Source organism: Dipodomys merriami, unplaced genomic scaffold (genome assembly GCF_024711535.1).
Source record: "Dipodomys merriami isolate MVZ:Mamm:240054 unplaced genomic scaffold, mDipMer1.0.p SCAF_48, whole genome shotgun sequence".
Lineage (NCBI taxonomy): Eukaryota > Metazoa > Chordata > Mammalia > Rodentia > Heteromyidae > Dipodomys > Dipodomys merriami.
In genome coordinates, this window is record NW_027206046.1 from 4,172,416 (window position 1) to 4,194,589 (window position 22,174).

Genomic DNA, 22,174 nt, shown 5'->3' on the forward strand with positions numbered 1-22,174 from the left:
TAGGATGAATCTACAGTAACCTTAACAGTCATACCAGTGCAGCATGATTATATGAAGAGGCAGTTTTTCATACATATGAATAGTAGCAGTTGCAATGGTGTATTCTCATCTCTAATTTAGTGGCATAAGATTTCTTTGTGTTTGTTACGTTGGAGCTTGAACTTGGGGCTTTGTGCTTGCTAGTAGTGTTCTATTGCTTGAGCTATACTTTCAGTCCTTTGTTTTGCTCTTGTTATTATTTGTTTGAATAAAGTGTTGCTTTTTGGCTAGGAAAGCCTGGTCCTCCAACCTCCTATTTACTCTTTCCATTGTAGTTAGGATGATAGACAGTTGCCTCTGTGCCTAACTTTTTCTGTTGAAATGGAGTCTTGGGAACTTTTTTGCCCAGGCTGACCTAGAACCTTAATCTTCCTGGTTTGTGCCCCTTGAATAGGTAGGATTAGTGGTATGAGCCACAGGTACTTGGCCCATATGCTTATTTTGATGTAATTTAAAAGGGTTTTAAGTTTAGAAAGATTTCCCATCAACAGATAAAATTACTTGCCAATGTGTGTGTATCATCTGTGTTACTAGTTCCATTCAATGTTGTGTTCCCTAACACCTGGAAATCAAAAACTTTCCTTTGTGCATGTTGAGACAGGAGTGAAAGTCTTACTGCAGAGAACCGGCTAGTCCATGCAAGCCCAAGTTATAGACTGATCAAATCGAGGAGCGAGTCTGATTTGTCTCAACCTGAATCTGATGAAGAGGGTTACGTGCTGGTAGGTAATCTTAGATTCAATAAAGATGTTTATTTTCAAGGTGTAGATATATAAGGCTTTAGCTAGAGAAATTTATATTTGTTGTAGCCATAAAACCTTCAAAAAGAATAGAATATAAATGAGATCTTGATATACTTAACACATACATGCACACATTCACATGCATATGTGCCCAATACTTTTTAGTTAATGATTTTTCTCTTTGGCCCTGACTTCTTCCTAAACTTTGAATTCATGTATCTGACTCTTGAAACAAATGTGTCAGGCTACCCCAGTCTTGGGCTATCCAAAGAAGTGAATTCATCTTTCAGATTATTTTCTCTATATTCTCTATTTTAATAAGGTATACTATTTACTACATGAGCTGGAAATCTGTGATCATTTTTTCTTTTCTTTTTTTTTTTGTTGTTGGTCATGGAGCTTGAATTCAGGGCCTGAATACTGTCCCTGAGCTCTTTTGTTCAGTTAGTGCTCTACCACTTTGAGCTATAGCACCACTTCTGGTTTTCTGGTGTTTAATTGGATAAGTGTCTCACAGACTTTGCTGCCTGGGCTGGCTAGGATCGCAGGTGTGAGCTACCTGCGCCTGGCCTGGGATCATTCTTTACTCTTTTTTTTTCTTATCCCCTGTTTTTGTCACCCCTTACTCCCCACCCAATTAGTCAAGTCTTGAAAATTGTATCTTTAATGTTTCTAATGATGTCCTCTCTATCTCTCCCACCACTGCTGTCTTCCAGACTTTTTTTTGTCCTTTGCCTGATGTATGCAGACATCTCAAAATGGTACCCCTCTACCCTGTCTTATCTTCATCTCCTACATTTCACTAGAGTAATATATCTAAAATGAAAAGCAGTTTGTACCTCTCCTCAGATAATAAGCTGTTTATATCTCTTCTCTTAGCATATCTTAGTTACCTACCTCAAAACATAAACTACAGGTATTTAGGGTAAATAACAATTGAGTAAGGTACTGATTTATTTTTATAAAAAGTAGGAAGTAAGGTTAGGTAATCCTTAAATACAGAGCAAAAAATATTTCTAAAATTGCTACTTTTTAAGGAGCTTTAGAGACTTGTACTTGATAGTTGGATTTTTATTTTGCCTATTTTCCTGTGTGATATTCTATATGTTACAACCTCTCTGGGCTTAGTGACATGGAGATGTAAGTGCCATCTGTGTGTGTGTGTGTGTGTGTGTGTGTGTGTGTGTGTGTGTGTGTTTAGTGACATGGAGATGTAAGTGCCATCTGTGTGTGTGTGTGTGTGTGTGTGTGTGTGTGTGTGTGTGTGTGTGTGTGTGTTTAGTGACATGGAGATGTAAGTGCCATCTGTGTGTGTGTGTGTGTGTGTGTGTGTGTGTATGTGTATACCATCTGTATATGACAGCGGTTCAGTATGGGGTTAGAGCAGTTGCCTAGCATGCTCATTGCTCTGAGTTCCATTCCCAGCACTGTAAGGTGACAGTATGTCCAACATGGCTCCTTGTTCTAAGTTAACTACTGAAGAGATGTGTGACAACCCTAATAGAAACATTTTTTGGTCTAAGTGATCTACATTCCCCAGTTTTCATTCTGGAATTCCTCTATTTTGTAAATTAAGATAAATAATAAAATATTTTTAAAGGTATAACATGACACCATGGTGTTGTTCAAAAGAAATTTCAATATATAAAAGAATCCTCATCTGAGGGAAGTTGAATCTTCAAGAACGTATCATTGTATTATGTTGTTTTTAATTTTTCATCACCATTATATCTTTTTTTTTTTGTCGGTTGTGGGGCTTGAACTCTGGGCTTGGGCACTGTCCCTGCGCTCTTCAGCTCAAGGTGAGCACTCTACCACTTGAGCCACAGCGCCACTTCTGTTTTTCTAGTGGTTTATTGTAGATAAAGAGTCTTACTGACTTTCCTGCCTGGTCTGGCTTTGAACCTTGATCCTCAGATCTCAGCCTCCTGAGTAGCTACAATTACAGGCATGAGCCACTGGTGCCCGGCTTACCTTTTTTTTTTTTTTTTTCGTAGATTGAACCCAGGGCCTGGGTGCTGTCCCTGAGTTGTTTTTTTTTTTGTTTTTGTTCAAGGATAGTACTCTGCCACTTGAGCCACAGCTCTTAAAGCTTTTTGGTGGTTAATTGGATATAAGAATCTCATAGACTTTCCTATCCAGGCTGGCTTAGAACCATGATTTTTGTATCTCACCTTCATGAATAGTTAGGATTACAGGCATGAGCTATCAGTGCCCAATGCCCTACCTTTCTTCAAATATATTCATCGATTATTTATTGTCAGTCTTGGGGCTTGAAATCAGGGCCTGGGACACTGTTCCTGACCTTTTTTTGGTTATGGATTCATCACAATACATTGTCTTCTCTAAATACCTAGTCAGAGCTAGTGCAAATTTTGAAAAGAGAGAAAGGATGGTGAGGACAGAGCAGTAATTTTGTAAAGTAGAATGTTGCTACAGGACTTTGGCATTTAGTGTGTATATAATTAAAAGATCAGACTGTAACTAGAAAATTAAAGACAGAGATTCCAGAAAGAATAGGTAACAACAATGAAAAACTTCTTTATAATATGCATCTTGGCTTCTGTTTGAGTTCATGTCTCCAAAGTTATATGTGAGGGCTTTCTGAGAGCTGTTTTCATAGTATATTTATACACATTTTGTTGTTAGTCTGAATTGACTGGTGTATAAGTATGACATTGTTATAACTACATGCATTACTTTTTATTTTAATACTTTACATTTAATACTAAAATACAGTTTTTACCTAAACTTTATTTTTCACTTTTAATAGAGTGGCAGACGAAATGTTGATTTGGATTTGGCATCATCTCATAGAAAGAGAGGCAAGTATTAAGAAAATATTAAATGTCTGTTTCAATTAAGTAGTCATGGTTATTTAGACCTATATATTTCAATCTGAAATGTAATTGCCGAGAATAAGAATCATTTTTTTCAAAATTATTAAAAAGATAATTTTCCTTCAACTCTATGACCTTTAAAAATCTGGGAATGTTTATTTTATTGAGTTAATAATTGGTTCTGCTTCTCATTTTTTGTGTGTTTTATAAGAGTATACTTATTAAAAGTCCTGTGGAATTTCAGAAACAGCTTTCATTGGTGTGTGGGGAGGTGTGGTATTCATTATTTGCATATTTAAAAAATATAGGTATATTTAATTATAAAATATTTAATATATAAAATTATATCACAATATATAATTTTATTATTATTAAGGTGCTATACAGAGAACTTACCATTTCTGTTATTTTCCTTGTTTTAGTCCACTGACAGAAGTATTGTACTTTAAATGGTGTTAGAGGATTTCTCTTTGCACTTCCAGCTTACACACACACACACACACACACACACACACACACACACACACACACACACACACACACACACACACACACACACACACACACACACACACACACACACACACACACACACACACACACACACACACACACACAGAGTTTCAAACAGGAAGTTTTTAGCTTTATTCACCCACTTTGGTTTCTTAACATAAAGCATGTAATATATGAACTGAGTATTTAAAACAAAAACATGAAACCTTTTCCAAAAGAAACACTTTTATAGTGTTATTAAGAACTTTTTGTGAGAAACTCTTAATGAACATCAGTGACTGAACAGCAATTTGATGTAATATATATCCAATGATAACTAAAGACTTTTTTTTGCTGAGTATCACTTTTATTTAAAACCATTTATGGGTGTGAAAATGTGGACTGTTAAAAAATGCCATTAAGTTAGTTTTCTAAAAGCTTCTGTGAAGAAAAATTTATCCCGTGATATTGAATCTTTTTTCCAAAATGAAAATTTTCTTTTGGTAGCTTTTATGGCAGAATGTTAGATTTATCCCTTAAAAAAAAAAGAAAAAGAAGAAATGAGGAGAAACCTGAGGAATGAGAGAAACACATATTTTAAACTTTTCATTTATATAACTAAGAAGAAAAAATATCCATTAGACTAAAATTTCACAATATTCATTTAATTGCAACTAAAACACAGAGAATATATATTTTTTTGAAATACAAAAATAATGACCAGAGCTGGTGCTTTCTTTATTGCTAGGTCTTTTAAGATTGTAACATATCAAAGATGCTTGAGTCTAAAAATAGATTACAGGGTATTTGTGATGCCAATGAAATAATGTGCAGGGGCTAGGAAGGTAGCTCAGCAGTAGAGTGCTTGCCTTGCATGCATGAGGCCCTGGGTTCGAATCCTCAGCACCACATAAGCAGAAAAAGCCAGAAGAGGTGCTTTGGCTCCCATGGTAGAATGCTAGCCTTGAGCTGAAGAGCTGAGGGACAGCACCCAGACCCAGAGTTCAGGCCCCATGACTGGCAAAAAAAAAAGAAAAGAAATAATGTGCAATATGCATTGTATTATTTAGTATTTTTGAAAGCTGATAATTCCCTTGATTTAGGAATCTTTCCTAATTTTGCTTGACTCCAATGACTTGTTAAAAGTTCCATTTGATACTGGAGAGAAAATGACATCAGACTTGCTGAATAGCACAAGGGTCATAACTTATGGTTTGAGAGCCTATAAGTAATAGTCTGCTGACTAAATATACTTTCTTTTTTTTTTTTTTTTTTTTTTTGTCGGTCGTGGGGCTTGAACTCTGGGCTTGGGCGCTGTCCCTCAGCTCCTCAGCTCAAGGCGAGCGCTCTACTAAATATACTTTCTTCTCTCAAATCCTTGTCCTGTTTTTAGAAGTACGAATTTGAAATTTAATTCCTGTTGACTGCATTAGCATGTAGCAAATTAGTGTCTTTTGAATAAAATGAAGTGTCATCCTTAACCTTTGAAATAAGAGTTGCCTATGTAAATTTCCCATAGTTTTACCTCTAAATAAATATAAATGTACCCACTTATTAATCTTAAGTTAATGGACAGATCATCTTCTTTTCACCTCTCAAAGCAAAAACTATATGAACTTACTGGAACTTTTTTGAAAACAGAAACCAAATAGTGAACCTCATAGGAAACATTTTAAACCTTCTTTTAATTACCTAGTTGGGAAGTTATAATGGAGTCAAATTTTCATCTTGCCATTTAATGTGAAACCAATTTATTGTAATAATCATCCCATTTTACTGTTCCCAATGACTTTGTTCCTAGGGCAGGTGACTAGAAAGTGTTAATGTTACTATTTTAGAAAAGGTGAGCAAGAAATAATTTTCAGTTTCATAAAAACCTATAATTAATATATCAAACAACTTTATAGTTTTTAGCTTTCCTCTTTTTTTTTTTTTTTTTTTTTTTGTTGGTCGTGGGGCTTGAATTCTGGGCATGAGCGCTGTCCCTGTGCTCTTCAGCTCAAGGTGAGCGCTCTACCACTTTGAGCCACAGCTCCACTTCCGGTTTTCTGGTGGCTTATTAGAGATAAGTGTTTCAGGGAAGGTGGCTCAGTGGTAGAGCGCTTGGCTTGCATGTCTGAGGCCCTGGGTTCTATTCCTCGGCACCACATAAACAGAAAGAAAAAAAAAGCCGGAAGTGGCGCTGTGGCTCAAGCGGTAGAGCGCTAGCCTTGAGCTGAAGAGCTGAGGGACAGCACCCAGGCCCAGAGTTCAGGCCCCACAACCGGACCCCTCCCACCCCCCACCCCCAAAAACAAAAAGTTTCACGGACTCTCCTGCCCAGTCTGGCTTTGAACCGTGATCCTCAGATCTCAGCCTCCTAGGATTACAGGCATGAGCCCTTGGCGCCTGGCTAGCTTTCCTCTTGTAATAGATTTTTCTTTTTAAAAGTTAGTATTGAAAAGACATTTAGGAAATTATAGTTTGAAAGAAATTACCAAAAAAAAAAACCCCAAAACATGTATATTACCATTTGACCCCAATGGGGACTTTCATTCATTTTGTTTTAAAATAAACCACCTTATTTTTTCCTTATTTGTCAATATGAATGATATTCTGTAAACTATAATATATGTATCTCCAATCAGGAGATGAACCTGAGACTGTCGGGGCCAAATTACTAAGGTGTCCTGATTTTGACTTGAGCCTGATGGATAAATGTGAGATTTCTCTGTTTGTTACCTCTTCCAGTATTTGAGGAGGAAATGTAAATTTTTTTCCCCTAACATGGCTCTTGTGTGGAGGAGGGAGAGTATTAATAAATATGTATATAAATGACAAGAAGGGCTTTTCATCTATAGTCTCAGTATTTGCCATTGGTTATGAAGATTTTTGCTGTTGAAGCTGGCTGCTCTTTCTCCCCTCCTGTTTATGTTTCACAATTGCTCTAAGAAAAGAAGAAGCAGAACAGTGTAAACAAATAACTGCTGGGTGCCAGTGGTCAGGCCTGTAGTCTTAGCTGCTTCGAGGCTGAGATCTGAGGATCACAGTTCAAAGCCAGCTTGGACAGGAACATCCATGAGATTGTTCTCTCCAATTAACCACCAGAAAACTGGAAGTGGCGCTGTATCTCAAGTGGTAGAGCACTAGCCTTGAGCTGAAGAACTGAGGGACAGTGCCCAAGCCCAGAGTTCAAGCCCCATGGAGGTGTGTGGGAGGGCACACAGGGAGGAACCAACCAAATAACCTTTGACTTGACCAGTGTGCTCAGTGTTTCAGAGGCATCAGTGTTAAATTCTAGGCTAGGTTCCTATAGTCCTGCCTACCTGGAACTGCTTGAAAGCAGCCCAAGAGGTTGGGGCCAACATGTGCAACATAGCAAGACCCCATTAAGCAAACAAAAACCATGGGAAAACTAAATATATATATATATATTTTTTTCTATTTAGTATCTTAGAGACAATATAAAATTAAGATTTCTTAAAGACTTATAAACTACTATGTGCCAGTCATTATTTAAGCACTTTATAAATACTAATTTTTATAAGTATCAAAATTCTTGGGGCTGGGAATGTGACTTAGTGGTAGAGTGCATGAATCTCTGGATTCAATTCCTCAGTATAACATAAGCAGAAAAAGCCAGAAGTGGTGCTGTGGATCAAGTGGTAGAGTATTAGCCTTGAGCAAAAGAAGCTCAGAGACAGTGCCCAGACCCTGAGTTCAAGCCCCAGGACTGGCAAAAAAAAAAAAATCTTGATAAAACCTGTCAGAATATGTTGGCATTTGATATTTGGATAAGTATTTAAAAGATTTGCTATAGTTGTGCAGAATCTAGCTGATTTTTCACAGAAAGGCAAACATTTTTATGGATACTTGATTTTATTTTTCATATTTTATGCTGAAGCTGTTGTAGTGAAAAATGGTACAATATCAAAAAATTTAAGAATTTTAGTTAAATACTATTAATCAAGTATACTTTGATCTCCTTTTAAGGCCTTTAAATGTATTAGGGTTTTATTGCTAAAATAATACTGGAAACATTTCTCAGTTTGTGTGTTTCATGGTATGTATGGGTGAAATGCTATTTTATTATGCATTTCAAATTAGATTTTATAGAGAAGAACAAATGTAAATGTTGTCGTCTCCTGTATCAAATTTCTCCTTTTGTCTTCTGATTCTCGTGTGGTAGTGTATTTACTCCTTTTTGGCCAGTTGAGCCCCAGAAAAAAGAAGAGCTTCAAGCAAGTACACGATGGCATGTTTAATTTTTTTCCCCTTTTAGCTTGCCTACATATTTTATAGTTTATAAAGTATGTATTGCAGCTCTGCCATGTTCATTTTGAAAACTTCATCTAAGAACCAAAATTACAAGGACAAGTAAACAATGTAAAAATGTCAGACTATATTTTTAATATAGTAGGTGAATGAATTAATATTAAGAATTGGGCTTAGTCTCATTTGCTGTGTAGAAGATTTTGATATCCTTTTCAGATATTATATTTTCCATATTAACTAAAACAATATAGAACTACAGTTTCTAGATCATTTTGGTTTTTTCAAAGATTAAAATTCTTTTATATCTTCCATTTCCATACATTTAAGTTTATGTGTTTTAAGGTATTTTTGTTGTCAGACTATTTTGGTGAAAATTGTTTTATTTATCTGAATGTTTTTATAAGATGCTTTTATATGGTACTTTTCTTGTTCTTATACTTTATTCATATGAATTTTTGTTTGAGTTATTCACCTAACAGTTTTCATCTTTTAACTTAAAGGTTAGCAAACTATAACTAGAAGGCTGAGTTGGCCTTCTATCTACTTTTGTGAGTGAGGAATATAGCCATACTCATTTGTTTATGTATTACTTGGGACTGCTTTCACACTGTAACAATACAAATGGATAGTTATGACAGAGATCATATGGTCCCAAATCCTAAAATATTCAATATCTGACCCTTTACAGAAAAGTTTGCTGCTTGCTGCTTTAAGTTTCAGAGAGAACTTAGTTTGGGACCTGGCCAGTTAGCCCATAGATTATTTTTGTATTTGTGAAGGCAATTTACTCTCAGTGAATTGATGAGTAAATTGAACTTTTATGTAACCAAGCAATTACAATTTCTATGGATCAATAATTTTTGAGTTAGTAACAATTTATAAGACTATTTCCCATAAAATTAAGGAATTACAGTGCTATTAATCTGATAAATTGATTTGTTTGAACTTGTGTTTTCTAGTTGAAAATTGAAGTAGATATTCTTTCAGGTTACCTTTACTTCTATGGTTCTAATATTAGACATTGCATATTTGATGTTTGTCTTCAAAAGTGACATAAAATGTTGTGACTCATGCCTAAAATCCTAGCTATTCAGGAAGTTGAAATAAGATAAAAATTCAAGGCCAGATTAGGCAAACAATAATTTCATATGATCCCTTCTTAACCAATAAAAAGCTGAGTGTAGTGGTGTGTATCTGTCATCTCAGCTAGATGAGCAGCTTAAATGAGGATCATATTCCAGGCCAGTCCAGGCAAAAATCAGACTTTATTCAAATAATAATCAAAGGAACAGGATTGAAAGTATGATTCAAGTGGTAGAGCACCTGCTTTGTAAGCATGAGACCCTGAGTATAACCCCTCTCCAGTATCACCAAAAGAACCCAACAACAACAAGTGATTTGTATTAATTGGGAAAGAAAATAGGCTTTTTTTCTGAAATTTTATTATTGAATGAAACAACCTCAATGAATAAAACCAGAAACTCATTTGTAAGTTAAGGCTATAAATATAGCTTCTGGGTTTGGGCTGCTTAAGGCAATAAAAAATTAGAATTATGGGCCTGGGAAGGTGGCTCAGTGGTAGAGCGCTTGCCTTGCATGCATGAGGCCCTGGGTTTGATTCCTCAGTACCACATAAGCAAAAAGAAAAAAAGCCGAAAGTGGCGCTGTGGCTCAAGTGGTAGTGTGCTAGCCTTGAGCTGAAGAGCTGAGGGACAGCACCCAGGCCCAGAGTTCAGGCCCCATGACCGGACCCCCCCCCCCAAAAAAAAGAATTAGAATTATTTGTTTTAGTATCCTTTGTTTTATTTTTAAATTATTTATTAATTATTAATTTTTTAATTTAATGCATAATGCATCTGTGACTTTTTTGTACTTTTGCTCTTATATGAAAACCTTTTAGGTGATAGTTAATTTCGTATTCAGTAAGACTGAAATTAAACATTTTTTAATCTTAATTCTTCATAAAATATAGGAGTTTCACCATATTCTTCACCACTTTAAATTATTTTGTTAGTGTTTTATAATAGTTAATTCATAACATTATTTCCTTATCTAATATTAGACATGTCTAATTTCAGAGTACTAAGATTTAATTTACATCAATAGAGAAATTAAAAATAAGGTTATATACTCATTATTCTGTTACGTCTTTTTTTTCTCTGTGAGCATTATGTACTCATCTTTCCAAACTTTACCAGATAGAAAAGTTTTTGTGTATGTTTTGTTGGGCATCTTATGATATATTCCTAATAGGGAAGTTTTGTATATTCAGTCAGTTTTGTATATATCAGTCAGACAAATAAACCTTTGTTACATATAGTAATTTGAATGAGTATAAGCAATATTAGATTGAATGCAAAGAGTATGTTCAAAATGATTGCATAAAATGATACATCTTTTAGAAAGTAAAAAAAAGGCCAGAACTAAACATTATTTGTCTGAAGAGTACAAATAAGAGAAAAATCCAACATTAGTTAAAAAAAAAAAAGGAGCTAAAATCAGCAATAAACCTAGACTTTAGGATAATAAAACCTTAGGAAGAGCTAAGAAAAGATGACATGGAGAAACAAATACATAGGTAGATATTATTGTCAGTTTTCTAGTTAGTGTGTTCACAAGCATTATGGTGAATATTTAAATACAAACGTGGGCGATGTGTGGACCAATGATGAGACTATAACATGACCCAAGACTATGACTAATCAAACTTATATGCCTGAAATTATTTAAAGACCAAAGTGTGCAGGACTTGGACATATACATATATTTGTTTAAGGCTAATTTTGGCATACAATTTGAACATTTGCTCTTGTACTAAAGCAGGATGTTTAGCATAATGATTTTAGTTTAAAAATGCTCATTGGCAAATCCAATGATACTCTGTTTAGCCAATGATAATTTGACATTTTACAGTAAATCTCCATATTCTTGTTTATGGAACTTTGCTTTCCTCTAAATGACAGTTTCACCATGTGCAGTAAATACGCATATGACACAGTGATACCAAAGAGTAATGTTTGTCTTCTTTTTGTGTAAGTTTACTTGCCCTTCTATATTCATTTAATGTTTCATTGCAGATATGTAGGCATTTTGTGTGGTCTTGACTTACCTTTGCAATGATAATGTTAAGTTAGATAAAATCCTGTTTTGAATAAATCTTATCTGCAGTGTCCTAAGTGCCTAGTTCCTTTTTGCTCATAAATGAGAATTGATTTAGTAATGCAGAGCCTTTTAAGTTAAGCATTTTGAGAGCAGCTTCTGCCTTTCTTTTTCTTGTGGCAGTGTGTTGCTAAAGCGCTTCCAGAAACACTGGTACATCCACAGGGCTTTTCCCTTTATTTTCTTACATTGCTCTAGTTTTTTTGTTTTTTGTTTTTTGTTTTTTTTGTTTTTAATCAAAGCATTTTGCTCAGATTCACGTAATGCATGCATGTATTCAAACATTTTTCACCAATTGGTATGGTAGCTGCTCTCAGCCCTCATCTGGTTTGAGAATGTATATCCTACTGATTACCATTGATGCATGTTTGTTCTATTTGTGTATAGGTCCTATTCATAGTCAATTGGAATTCCTGAGTGACTCTTGGGCACGCCTGAAACAAAGCAGAGACTGGTTGTACAATTCCTCTTACTCCTTTGAATCTGATTTTGACCTTACCAAGTCTTTGGGAGTTCACACATTGATTGAAAATGTTGTAAGCTTTGTGAGTGGAGATGTGGGGAATGCCCCAGGTTTTAAAGAGCCCGAGGAAAGCATGTCTACCAGTCCACAGGCGTCCATCATTGCAATGGAACAGCAGCAGTTAAGGGCAGAAGTAAGTAAGTCTTTGAGATTTACTTCTCATGAGACTCTGGAAACTTAAACTGAACCACTGAGTATATAATTCTAGGAAAAACTCCCTTTTTCTACTCTTCCTGCCTTTTATCGCCTTAAGCTTTTGGCATCAGCTTCTTAACTAAAACAGCATGATAATTTATTTTCACTCCACCAAGTACTCATTTTTTTAAAAAAAATCTTTATTAAAATATTTTTAATTGTTATTATAAAGGTGATGTTCAGAGGGGTTATGTTGTATAAGTCAGGTAAAGAGTACATTTCTTTTTGGACAATGTAAGGATTTTCCCTCAGAGCTCCTATTTTTGACCCATTTGTTCAATTTAGACGAAATCTATAGTTTAGGCTAGGACCCCATAGAAATAAATGATTGCACTTGAAGAAACTAGGGCTCAAAGAAGTTCAATGATTTTTACCAAGGTCACTCAGGACGTAAAACAGTTGGCCTTATTGCCAGTCTCCAACATTCAAATGGAACTAGAAGTTTAGGTTGGCAGTACACATGTAGCTTCAAGTGCTTAATATGCAAAGCCCTGGGTTTAAACTCAAGCACACTTCACACTGACACTCAGGCCTATTACTCTTCCCATTATACTCTGCAGGTTCTTTTATATTAAAGTATGTTAAACAATTTTAAGATACTTTGGGGTTTTTTTAGTAGTATGTATCGTAAAGAATAGGTTACTAAGAAATGTCACAATTTTCTTTGTGTTAAATAATACATTGTCTAAGTGGCATATATAATTCTTATATATCTGAGTTCAAAAACAGACTCTAAAATGTTGTGTTTCCTTCCCTCCCCTCCCCCCAAGCTTCGTTTAGAGGCACTTCACCAGATCCTTGTCCTGTTGTCTGGGATGGAGGAAAAAAGTAGCATCTCACTGGCAGGAAGCCGGTCTAGTTCAGGCTTTCAGTCATCCACACTGCTCACATCTGTAAGACTGCAGTTTCTAGCAGGGTGTTTTGGTTTAGGCACTGTTGGACATACAGGAGCCAAAGGGGAGAGTGGCCGATTGCATCACTATCAGGTAGGTGACATCTTGTAATATATTCAGATCTTAACTATCTTTAATAGTAATGTGAAATTTTGTGGCAATCATGATTGAGGTTTAAAAATATAAAGACTTTAGAATTCCTTTTTAAGATTTCTCATTGGTCAGGTTTTCTAAATACAGCTGGGATTAGATGAGTCTTAGCACTTTTGCTTTTAGATTTTTTTGTTGTCTCATTTTATTAATCCTCAGCTAGATGGACTAGGGCTCAATCTGAGTTAAAATAAGGTTTAGATTTGGGAAGACAGATTTCAAGAGTTTACATTTTAAATTTGATATTTTGCCTAGTTTCTCTAATCCCTTTTTTAACTAATGAATTAATGAATTTTTATTTTCTGTCGGTCCTGGGGCTTGAACTCTGGGCCTGAGGGCTGTCCCTCAGCTCTTCAGCTCAAGGCTAGAGCTCTACCACTTGAGCTACAGCGCCACTTCCAGTTTTCTGGTGGTGTATTGGAGATAAAGGGTTTCACAGACTTTACTGTCCGGGCCGGCTTTGAACCGTGATCCTCAGATCTCAGCCTCCTGAGTAGCTAGGATTACAGGTTTGAGCCACCGGCGCCTGGCTTTAATTTTTTTTCTCTTTTTTAAATTAATTAATTAATTAATTTTTTATTTATTTATTTATTTTATTTTTATTGTGAAAATACTGTACAGAGGGGTTACAATTACATGGGCAAGATAATGAGTACATTTCTTATCAAGCATTATAGCCTCCTCCTTTGTTTCCCCTTCCCATCCCTTTCCGTCTTCCCCCGCTCCCCATTTAATTTTTTTTTTAAGTCTATATGTCTTCTGGATTATTTTGGGAAAGAAGGTTATACAGAACAAAGAATTTTCAAGCAATTTAAGCTGGATTTATTATAAATCTATCATTTGTGTTTTTTTACTTCATGTAATAATTTAAAAACTACTATAGGGCCCAGTGCATAGATGAATGATAAACTGTTATTACTTTCTTTAGCTGAAATAAAAAATCTTGCTGCTAATTTAAAAAGTAAATATTTCTGTGTGATTTAGGATGGGATCAGAGCAGCTAAGAGAAATATTCAGATTGAAATCCAGGTAGCTGTGCATAAGATTTATCAACAGTTGTCTGCTACCTTGGAGAGAGCCCTGCAAGCAAATAAGCATCACATTGGTAAGTAAATGTCCCAATGAATGTAAGATGCACGATACACTTGGGCCTGAGGTTTAGGTAGGTAATATTTTAAATTTTATGTTTAATATTAGTAGACCAACTGACAGATAAAGAACAAATATTTGAAAACAGATTAGTATTCAATATTATGATTGATGTTTTGAAAACTTATTTTGGTAGATGTTTACTTCAAAGAAGATTCTCACCCATTACTTTCTTTTATTTTTTTAGAAGCCCAGCAACGTCTCCTTTTGGTTACAGTTTTTGCCCTGAGTGTTCATTATCAACCAGTGGATGTTTCCTTGGCAGTTTCCACTGGCTTGCTAAATGTATTGTCACAATTGTGTGGCACAGACACCATGTTGGGACAGCCTCTGCAGTTGTTGCCAAAGACAGGTGTTTCCCAGCTTAGCACAGCTTTGAAAGTGGCCAGTACAAGGTTGCTCCAGATTCTAGCCATCACTACAGGGTACGTATGATAAAGATCTTGGTAGAATTGTCTGGGGACTAGTTTTTCTACCTTATCCAAATGTTTGCACTTCTGTGTTCATATACCTTTTTTCCCTGTAGGACCTACGCTGATAAACTAAGCCCCAAGGTAGTTCAATCCTTGTTGGATCTACTCTGTAGTCAGTTGAAGAATTTGTTGTCTCAAACTGGTGTACTACTTATGGCCTCTTTTGGGGAAGGGGAAGGAGAAGAGGGTGAAGAAGGAAAAAAAGTTGACTCCAGTGGAGAAACTGAGAAGAAAGATTTCAGAGGTATCAGTCTTTTTTTCTCTATCATTACTTATAAGCATATTGAATCCTCATTGTATGCATATAAAACTGTAACTTGTTATTATGAGACATGGAAGATTTTTACTTCTTCACTTACAATGCCCCTATTCTCTCCAAATATTTTTAAGTAGTTGTACAAAGAAGTTCCCATTCTACAAAACAGTATATAAATACAAGGTGCCTGACCACATTGTCACCCATCTCTTTTCTCACTTTTTTTTTGTTGAAATTAGGTGATTACATAAATTTCACATATTTCACAGTATTATGGAATAGTGATACTTAGTTAAAGTCACAAACACATTTTAACCTTCACCAAGCAAATTGTCATTATTATGGTCTATAAAGTTTGTGAATTAAATGAGCTTTGACAATCCAATTATCTCTTCCACATCCAGGTGATGTTTACATTTCTTTCCTTTTGCTTAGTGTAGGCTGTTCCCTCTTTCCCTCTCATTCCTCCTTTCCCATCTCTGTCTTTGGGTTGCTTAGTTCTTTTTCTTCTATGTCCAGTGCAGCTGATGGGCCCCTTTGTTGTATGTTATTCTGTTTCCACTTATTCTGCATCCTCCTGGCTTCCCTCTGTTGCATGCATATATATACACCATATATATGGTCAAGAACACTCTCCAAATTTGTTTTAATATTTGGGAACTGAGATATAACTAGAAGAGCTCAACTTCTTCTTAGGCTATTCTGTTCTCTAGTGACTAACCAAATTTTTATTATATTTAGCCATTATAATTTTTAGTTACTGATATATAATTTTCTTGTAGCTTCATAAGGATTATGTTTTTAGTAGAACTCATTCCCTGAACAGTTGAGCTACTATATACATCTCTTTTTTTTGGGGGGGGGGGTCCGGTCGTGGGGCCTGAACTCTGGGCCTGGGCACTGTCCCTCAGCTCTTCAGCTCAAGGCTAGCACTCTACCACTTGAGTCACAGCGCCACTTCCGGCTTTTTTCTTTTTTCTTATGTGGTGCTGAGGAATCGAACACAGGGCCTCAGGCAAGCAAGGCAAGCACTCTACCACTGAGCCAACTTCCCAGCCCCTATACATCTTTTATATAATTAAGAGAATAGAGGCCTAAAATTGGTCATATATTCAAAAAAGATTGTGAACCTCCTATGTATCATTACCATAACACCTCTGGGAGCCCTTAAGGCCCTTTCTCTGGATTAGGGGTATGGATGGAGGGAGAGAACAAGATAATTATAGAATCAACCTCTGAAGATGGTAGTGATATTGAAATAAAACCTGTAAAGCATGGAGAGCAGTGTCTTTAATATAGTGAAAGCTCAGGTAGTATTAGTAATGGAGTGTTGAAAAATCACATTAGTATTACAGGTTGTAGGACTGATAAGTTTCTTCATAGAATGTGAGAAAAGTCCTTTTTTAATAAAGGAGAAAATACTTAATGGCTTTGGGAGGCTAGGTGTAATTAATAATGTTCATTTTAGTTAATTACATTCAGATATACACCTTGTACAATTTTAGGGGTTCACAGGTCTTCTCAAAACTTTAGTAGAATATTAGATGGGAATAAGGAACTACTACTTTCTAGAATGAGGGTTTAAAAAATGGATAAAATACTGGGCGCTGGTGGCTCACGCCTGTAATCCTAGCTTCCCAGGAGGCTGAGATCTAAGGATCGTGGTTCAAAGCCAGCCTGGGCAGGAAAGTCCGTGAGACTCTTATCTCCAATAAACCACTAGAAAACCAGAAGTGGCACCGTGGCTCAAGTGGTAGAATGCTCACCTTGAGCTGAAGAGCGCAGGGACAGCGCCCAAGCCCAGAGTTCAAGCCCCGTGACCGACCAAAAAAAAAGCTCAGGGACAGCACCTAGGCCCTGAATTGAGTTCAAGCCCAGTGCTGGCAAAAACAAACAAACAAACAAAAAACATAACAATACCCCCCCCTCCCCAAAATAACAAATAAACTTTCTAACATGCTTAGTCTTATGTACGGACACATGAAGGAGATTTCATTTGTATTAATTTTCTATTCTGTTAAAATTTTCAACTATGACTAGTTTACTGAAAACCTAGATTGTGAATTAGCTTTGTGCTACCAGAGTACAATTGTAAACTCAGGGAAGATGATTCTTGTTGAATTTTGGTTATAATTTAAACTTGTCTCTTTACTCTTCAGCTGCCCTCAGGAAACAACATGCAGCAGAACTCCATCTAGGGGATTTTTTAGTTTTTCTTCGTAGAGTTGTATCTTCAAAAGCCATTCAATCAAAAATGGCTTCCCCAAAGTGGACAGAGGTGCTTCTAAATATAGCATCTCAGAAGTGTTCTTCAGGTATATATGTCATTTGACTTTGTTTTATTTTTTAAAATTGTTTTTATTGTTTGATTGTTTATTCCAGTCCTAGGGCTTGAACTCAGGGCCTGCGCACTGTCCCTGAGCTTCTTTTGCTCAAGGCTAGCACTCTACCACTTGAGCCACAGTGCCACTTCCAGCTTTTTCTGTTCATGTGGTACAGAGGAATCAAACCCAAGGCTTCATGTATGCTAGGAAGCCACTCTACCACTAAGCCACATTCCCAGCCTTTGTTTTATTTTTTTTTTATCTCACATGTGTTTTGTTAAATAATGCTATGCTTGACCATTAGGCACTTGATCTTTTTCATTGCTTTTCTTTTTTGTTTCCTAAAAACTTTTCCTATTGAAAACTCCAATTTCAGGGATAAAAATTGGGAGATTGATAGACAACAATAGAAAGTGGCACTGGTGCCAGGTGCTGGTGGCCTCATACCTGTTACCCTAGCTACTTAGGAAACAGACTTGGAGGATCATGGTTCAGAGTCATCCTGAATAGAAAAGGACGAGACTTCATCTCCAATAAACCAGTAAAATACTGGCCTGATACTATGGCTTAAGTGATAAAGAGCATCAGGCATGAGCAAGAAAGCCAAGCAAAAGTACAAGGTCATGAGTTCAAGCCCTGGTACCACTAAGAAGTGTCACTGGAGAAGATTGTGAATTTCATCTAGAAAATGTGAACTTATTTGTTCAAATAATATATTCTAAAATTAAGTGGAGAATTTCTATTTAATATGGTAATTCATAATTCTGCCTCATTTCTTGGATTGTGAAGATGCAGATCTAAATTTGTCCATTCTCACTTATTATTATGGGATTTCAATTGCCTTGATTATGATATCTGATTATATAATACCTATGAAAGCTCTATATAATAAGTTTAATTCCTGGTTCTTTGTCTGAAAGTCTGGATTGTTTTATATAGAGTACTGGCAGTCCTTACCTACTCTTTTTTTAAATTTTTATAAAATGTACATAACATAAATTTAACATTGTATAATCACAATGCGTATTTTTATCACTATACATTTCAAGAACTTTTTTTATCATCCCCAGTGTGTTCTAAATATGAACAAAAAATGTTATATAATGTTCCATGTCATGGATTATTGTATATATTTACATTGTCTATATACTTTAACAGTATTCCTTTCTAGTATAACTTAAAGTGAGGCTTACTTCATATTAAATTCTTAAAAAGAAAACTCATTTGTATCTGGTTTTATTAGTTATATGTTTAAAAGGAATACATATATATATTTATATGTGTGTGTGTTTCTAAATATAGCATCTTAGAAATGTTCTTCAGGTATATATGTCATTTGACTTTGTTTTATTTTATTTTTTAAATTGTTTTTAACCCATCTGTTTTCTGTTTGCTACTTTGGAAAAGTATAAGCTGTTTATTCCCCTTTAACCCTAACAAGGAACCAACAAGGGAGAGCCAATGAGAGTATAAATAAGCATTAACTTTAGAGATTCACAGACTTATTTAAGTTCTGCTTTTATTGAGCTGTGTGGCTTTGGCCAAATTATTAAATTCTCTAAACCTTAGTTTCCTCTTAGATAAATGGAGTTATAATTCACACTCTGAGGATTAACAGGAAGGATTACCACATGTGAGATGCATAGTACAGGATCTGGCACTGGTAGTTATTATATTAACTGCATTATAAACATGAATATGTGCATTAGTGGCTGTAAGATAGGCCCAGATATCATGTGGTAGTGGTTTGTAATGAATTTATTCCACTCATAAATGCTCAGCAGCCTCAGAGATTTTAACAAAGAGTTTATTTCAACTTTGAAAATATGTCATATTGATAAGAAAATGTCTCTCTTTCCTCTCAAGGTATTCCTCTAGTTGGTAACTTAAGAACCAGACTCCTTGCACTTCACGTCCTTGAAGCTGTGCTTCCAGCTTGTGAAACTGGTGTAGAAGATGATCAAATGGCCCAGGTTTCTGTTTTTAAAGTTACTAGAAGAGGTTTTCTATATTTTCAACATGATTCACATAAATCTAAACTTATATACATGTAGTTTCTTTGCTTATAAATGTTCCATTTGTTCAGTAGCATACTTTTCATTTTAAAGATTGCTTTTTTTTTTTTTTTTTTGGGGTCCAGTCGTGGGGCCTGAACTCTGGGCCTGAGCACTGTCCCTCAGCTCTTCAGCTCAAGGCTAGCGTTCTACCACTTGAGCCACATTGCCACTTCCGGCTTTTTTTCTTTTTGCTTATGTGGTGCTGAGGAATCAAATCCACGGCCTCATGCATGCAAGGCAAGCGCTCTACCACTGAGCCACCTTCCCAGCCCCAAAGATTGCTTTTTTGTTTCATTTTCAAGCAAGGAGAAAGTAAGTTATAGGGCGTGAGAAATAGAGGGATAAAGAATACATGTAAAGTCAAGAGGAAAGGTCAGTCTGAAATTACTTACTAGGTTGGGTCTTTTGTTCATGGGGCTTGAATTCTGGGCCTGAATGCTGTCCCTGAGCTCTTCAGCTCAAGGTGAGCACTCTACCACTTGAGCCACAGCATCACCTCTGGTTTTCTGTGGTTAATTGGATATAAGAGTCTCATGGACTTTCCTGCCTGGGCTGGCTTTGAACTGTGATCCTCAGATCTCAGCCTCCTGAGTAGCTAGGATTACAGTCATGTGCCACCAGCACTTGGCCTATGTTGGGTCTTTGGAGAGAGGAATGTGTGAGGTTATACAGCCTTACCAGAAGTCCATAGCTATGACAGTGGAACCTACTTTGTAGTGGGTTAATAATAATTGTTTCACTTATAACCACCGTAAGTAGTTTTTGGGCCTTGATGTATTTAAATTTAATTTATGACTTAATGTTAGTTACATGCTATATCTTTTTTTAAAAAAAATTACTTCATATAAATTTCTTTTTTTTCTTCAACAAAACAGGTTGTTGAACGGTTATTTTCCCTTCTATCCGATTGTATGTGGGAGACTCCCATTGCTCAGGCCAAACATGCCATTCAAATAAAAGAAAAAGAACAAGAAATAAAATTACAGGTAATTGATTGTTCCAAAAGGTTGATCAGTCTGTTGGTCAGTAGATTGGTCCTTCCTTCCTTCCTCCCTTCCTTTCTTCCAGTGGTTAGATGTAGTGAATCTTGAGCTTGCTCAGCTTTCTTGCTTATGGCTGGTGCTTTACCACTTGTGCCACACCTCTAGCTCCAAAAGTGTTTTAAGACACAGGTTAATATCCTGCCTCTGGATGCAAGGTCCTCCAATAGACCTTGCTCTATCAATTATTCTTTCCACTCCACAGGTTCCTTCTCCTCAGCTTATAACCATGCTATCCCCTTTAAGTCACATTTTATCCATGAAGACTTCTTTATCTTCTCTCTTGTCCTTCACTACTAAGTTTCTCAAGAGCATAATCTTTCTTACCTCCTTACTTCTCATTAACACTTCATCTCAACTCTTTATGCCTATTGAGATACCAAAATTCAATGATAAAGACAGTTGTTAATTGCTGAATATGATGCATAGTTGTTCTGCATTATCTATGGGGAATTGGTTCCAGTATCTCCTCATGTTGCCAAAATAAGTGAGGAACCAGATTCTTATATAAAATAATAGGGTATTTGCATATAACCTATGCAAACCCTTTCATATTTAGATCATTCCTAGATTAATTTTTATACTTAATACAGTATTAATGCTATACAATAAAATAAAGACAAAAGTATGAACAGCTTCAATATAGAAGTAGTTTCTTAAAATATTTTTAGTCAGTGTTTGACTTACTCTGTAGATACAGGATTTAAGATGTAGGTCTACTGTCTGAGTCTTTGTGCATGTCATTCTTAGCCATTGGAAACTTTATCCTCTGTTGATTTTCTTCTCTTCTCTGTGTGTATACCATAACCTTTGTCAGTTCTTGGTTTCTTTTAGAAGTAACTATTCTTCATCCCAAAATGTTGATTTTCTTTTGTATCCTTAATTTTACAGCAGTCTTGCTTATATCCATGACCATTTTAAGTACATGGAATGCCTTCCAATCTTACTGCAACCTCAGTATTTCTGCATCAAAACCATCGCCTTTCCTTCCTGTCCCAGTTTTCAGTGATAGTTCCACCTAATTTCCTAGGTCCTTTTTTTTTTTGTTTGTTTGTTGGTTGTGGGGCTTGAACTCTGGGACTGGGTGCTGTCCCTCAGCTCATCAGCTCAAGGCTAGCACTCTCCCACTTGAGCCACAGCACCACTTCCAGTTTTCTAGTGGTTAATTGGAGATAAGAGTCTCACAGACTTTACTGTCCCGGCTGGCTTTGAACCATGATCCTCAGATCCCAGCCTCCTGAGTAGCTAGGATTACAGGCATGAGCTACTGGCGACTGGCTCTAATTTCCTAATCTTAATCTAGACCTACAGTTCTAGATTCTTCTAATGGTCCCATCTGCGTAGCCACTAGGCTAATTGGACTCTCATTAATTGGACCTTCATTAATTGGACCTTGAATTCCCTATGTCTAAATTCTTCCCTTTTCATGATTCCAAGTTTTTCTGTATTTCCTTCCATCTTAGTGTGATGGCCTCATTTTCCTTTATGGCGTTTATTTTTCTGTTTCATCCATCAGAGCATGCTGTGGTGTGGCTCCATGATCCATTCTTTTTTTCTCAGCTACCACTCTTCTTCCTTGTTCTGTAT

The 22,174-nt window shown here is 36.1% G+C and overlaps 1 protein-coding gene across 3 annotated transcripts in view; it reads left to right on the forward strand.

Annotated features, from left to right (window-relative positions):
* The window catches only part of Herc1 (HECT and RLD domain containing E3 ubiquitin protein ligase family member 1), a 178,223-nt gene that overhangs the window by 76,923 nt on the left and 79,126 nt on the right, over positions 1–22,174 (forward strand). For all 3 annotated transcript variants that reach the window (XM_069995206.1, XM_069995205.1, XM_069995207.1), the window contains exons 24-33: positions 641–761; positions 3,556–3,607; positions 11,915–12,183; positions 13,016–13,231; positions 14,273–14,393; positions 14,625–14,862; positions 14,964–15,154; positions 17,326–17,481; positions 19,357–19,463; positions 20,423–20,533. In XM_069995206.1, coding sequence (XP_069851307.1) covers positions 641–761; positions 3,556–3,607; positions 11,915–12,183; positions 13,016–13,231; positions 14,273–14,393; positions 14,625–14,862; positions 14,964–15,154; positions 17,326–17,481; positions 19,357–19,463; positions 20,423–20,533 — 1,582 coding nt within the window. The remainder of the gene's footprint in view (positions 1–640; positions 762–3,555; positions 3,608–11,914; positions 12,184–13,015; positions 13,232–14,272; positions 14,394–14,624; positions 14,863–14,963; positions 15,155–17,325; positions 17,482–19,356; positions 19,464–20,422; positions 20,534–22,174) is intronic.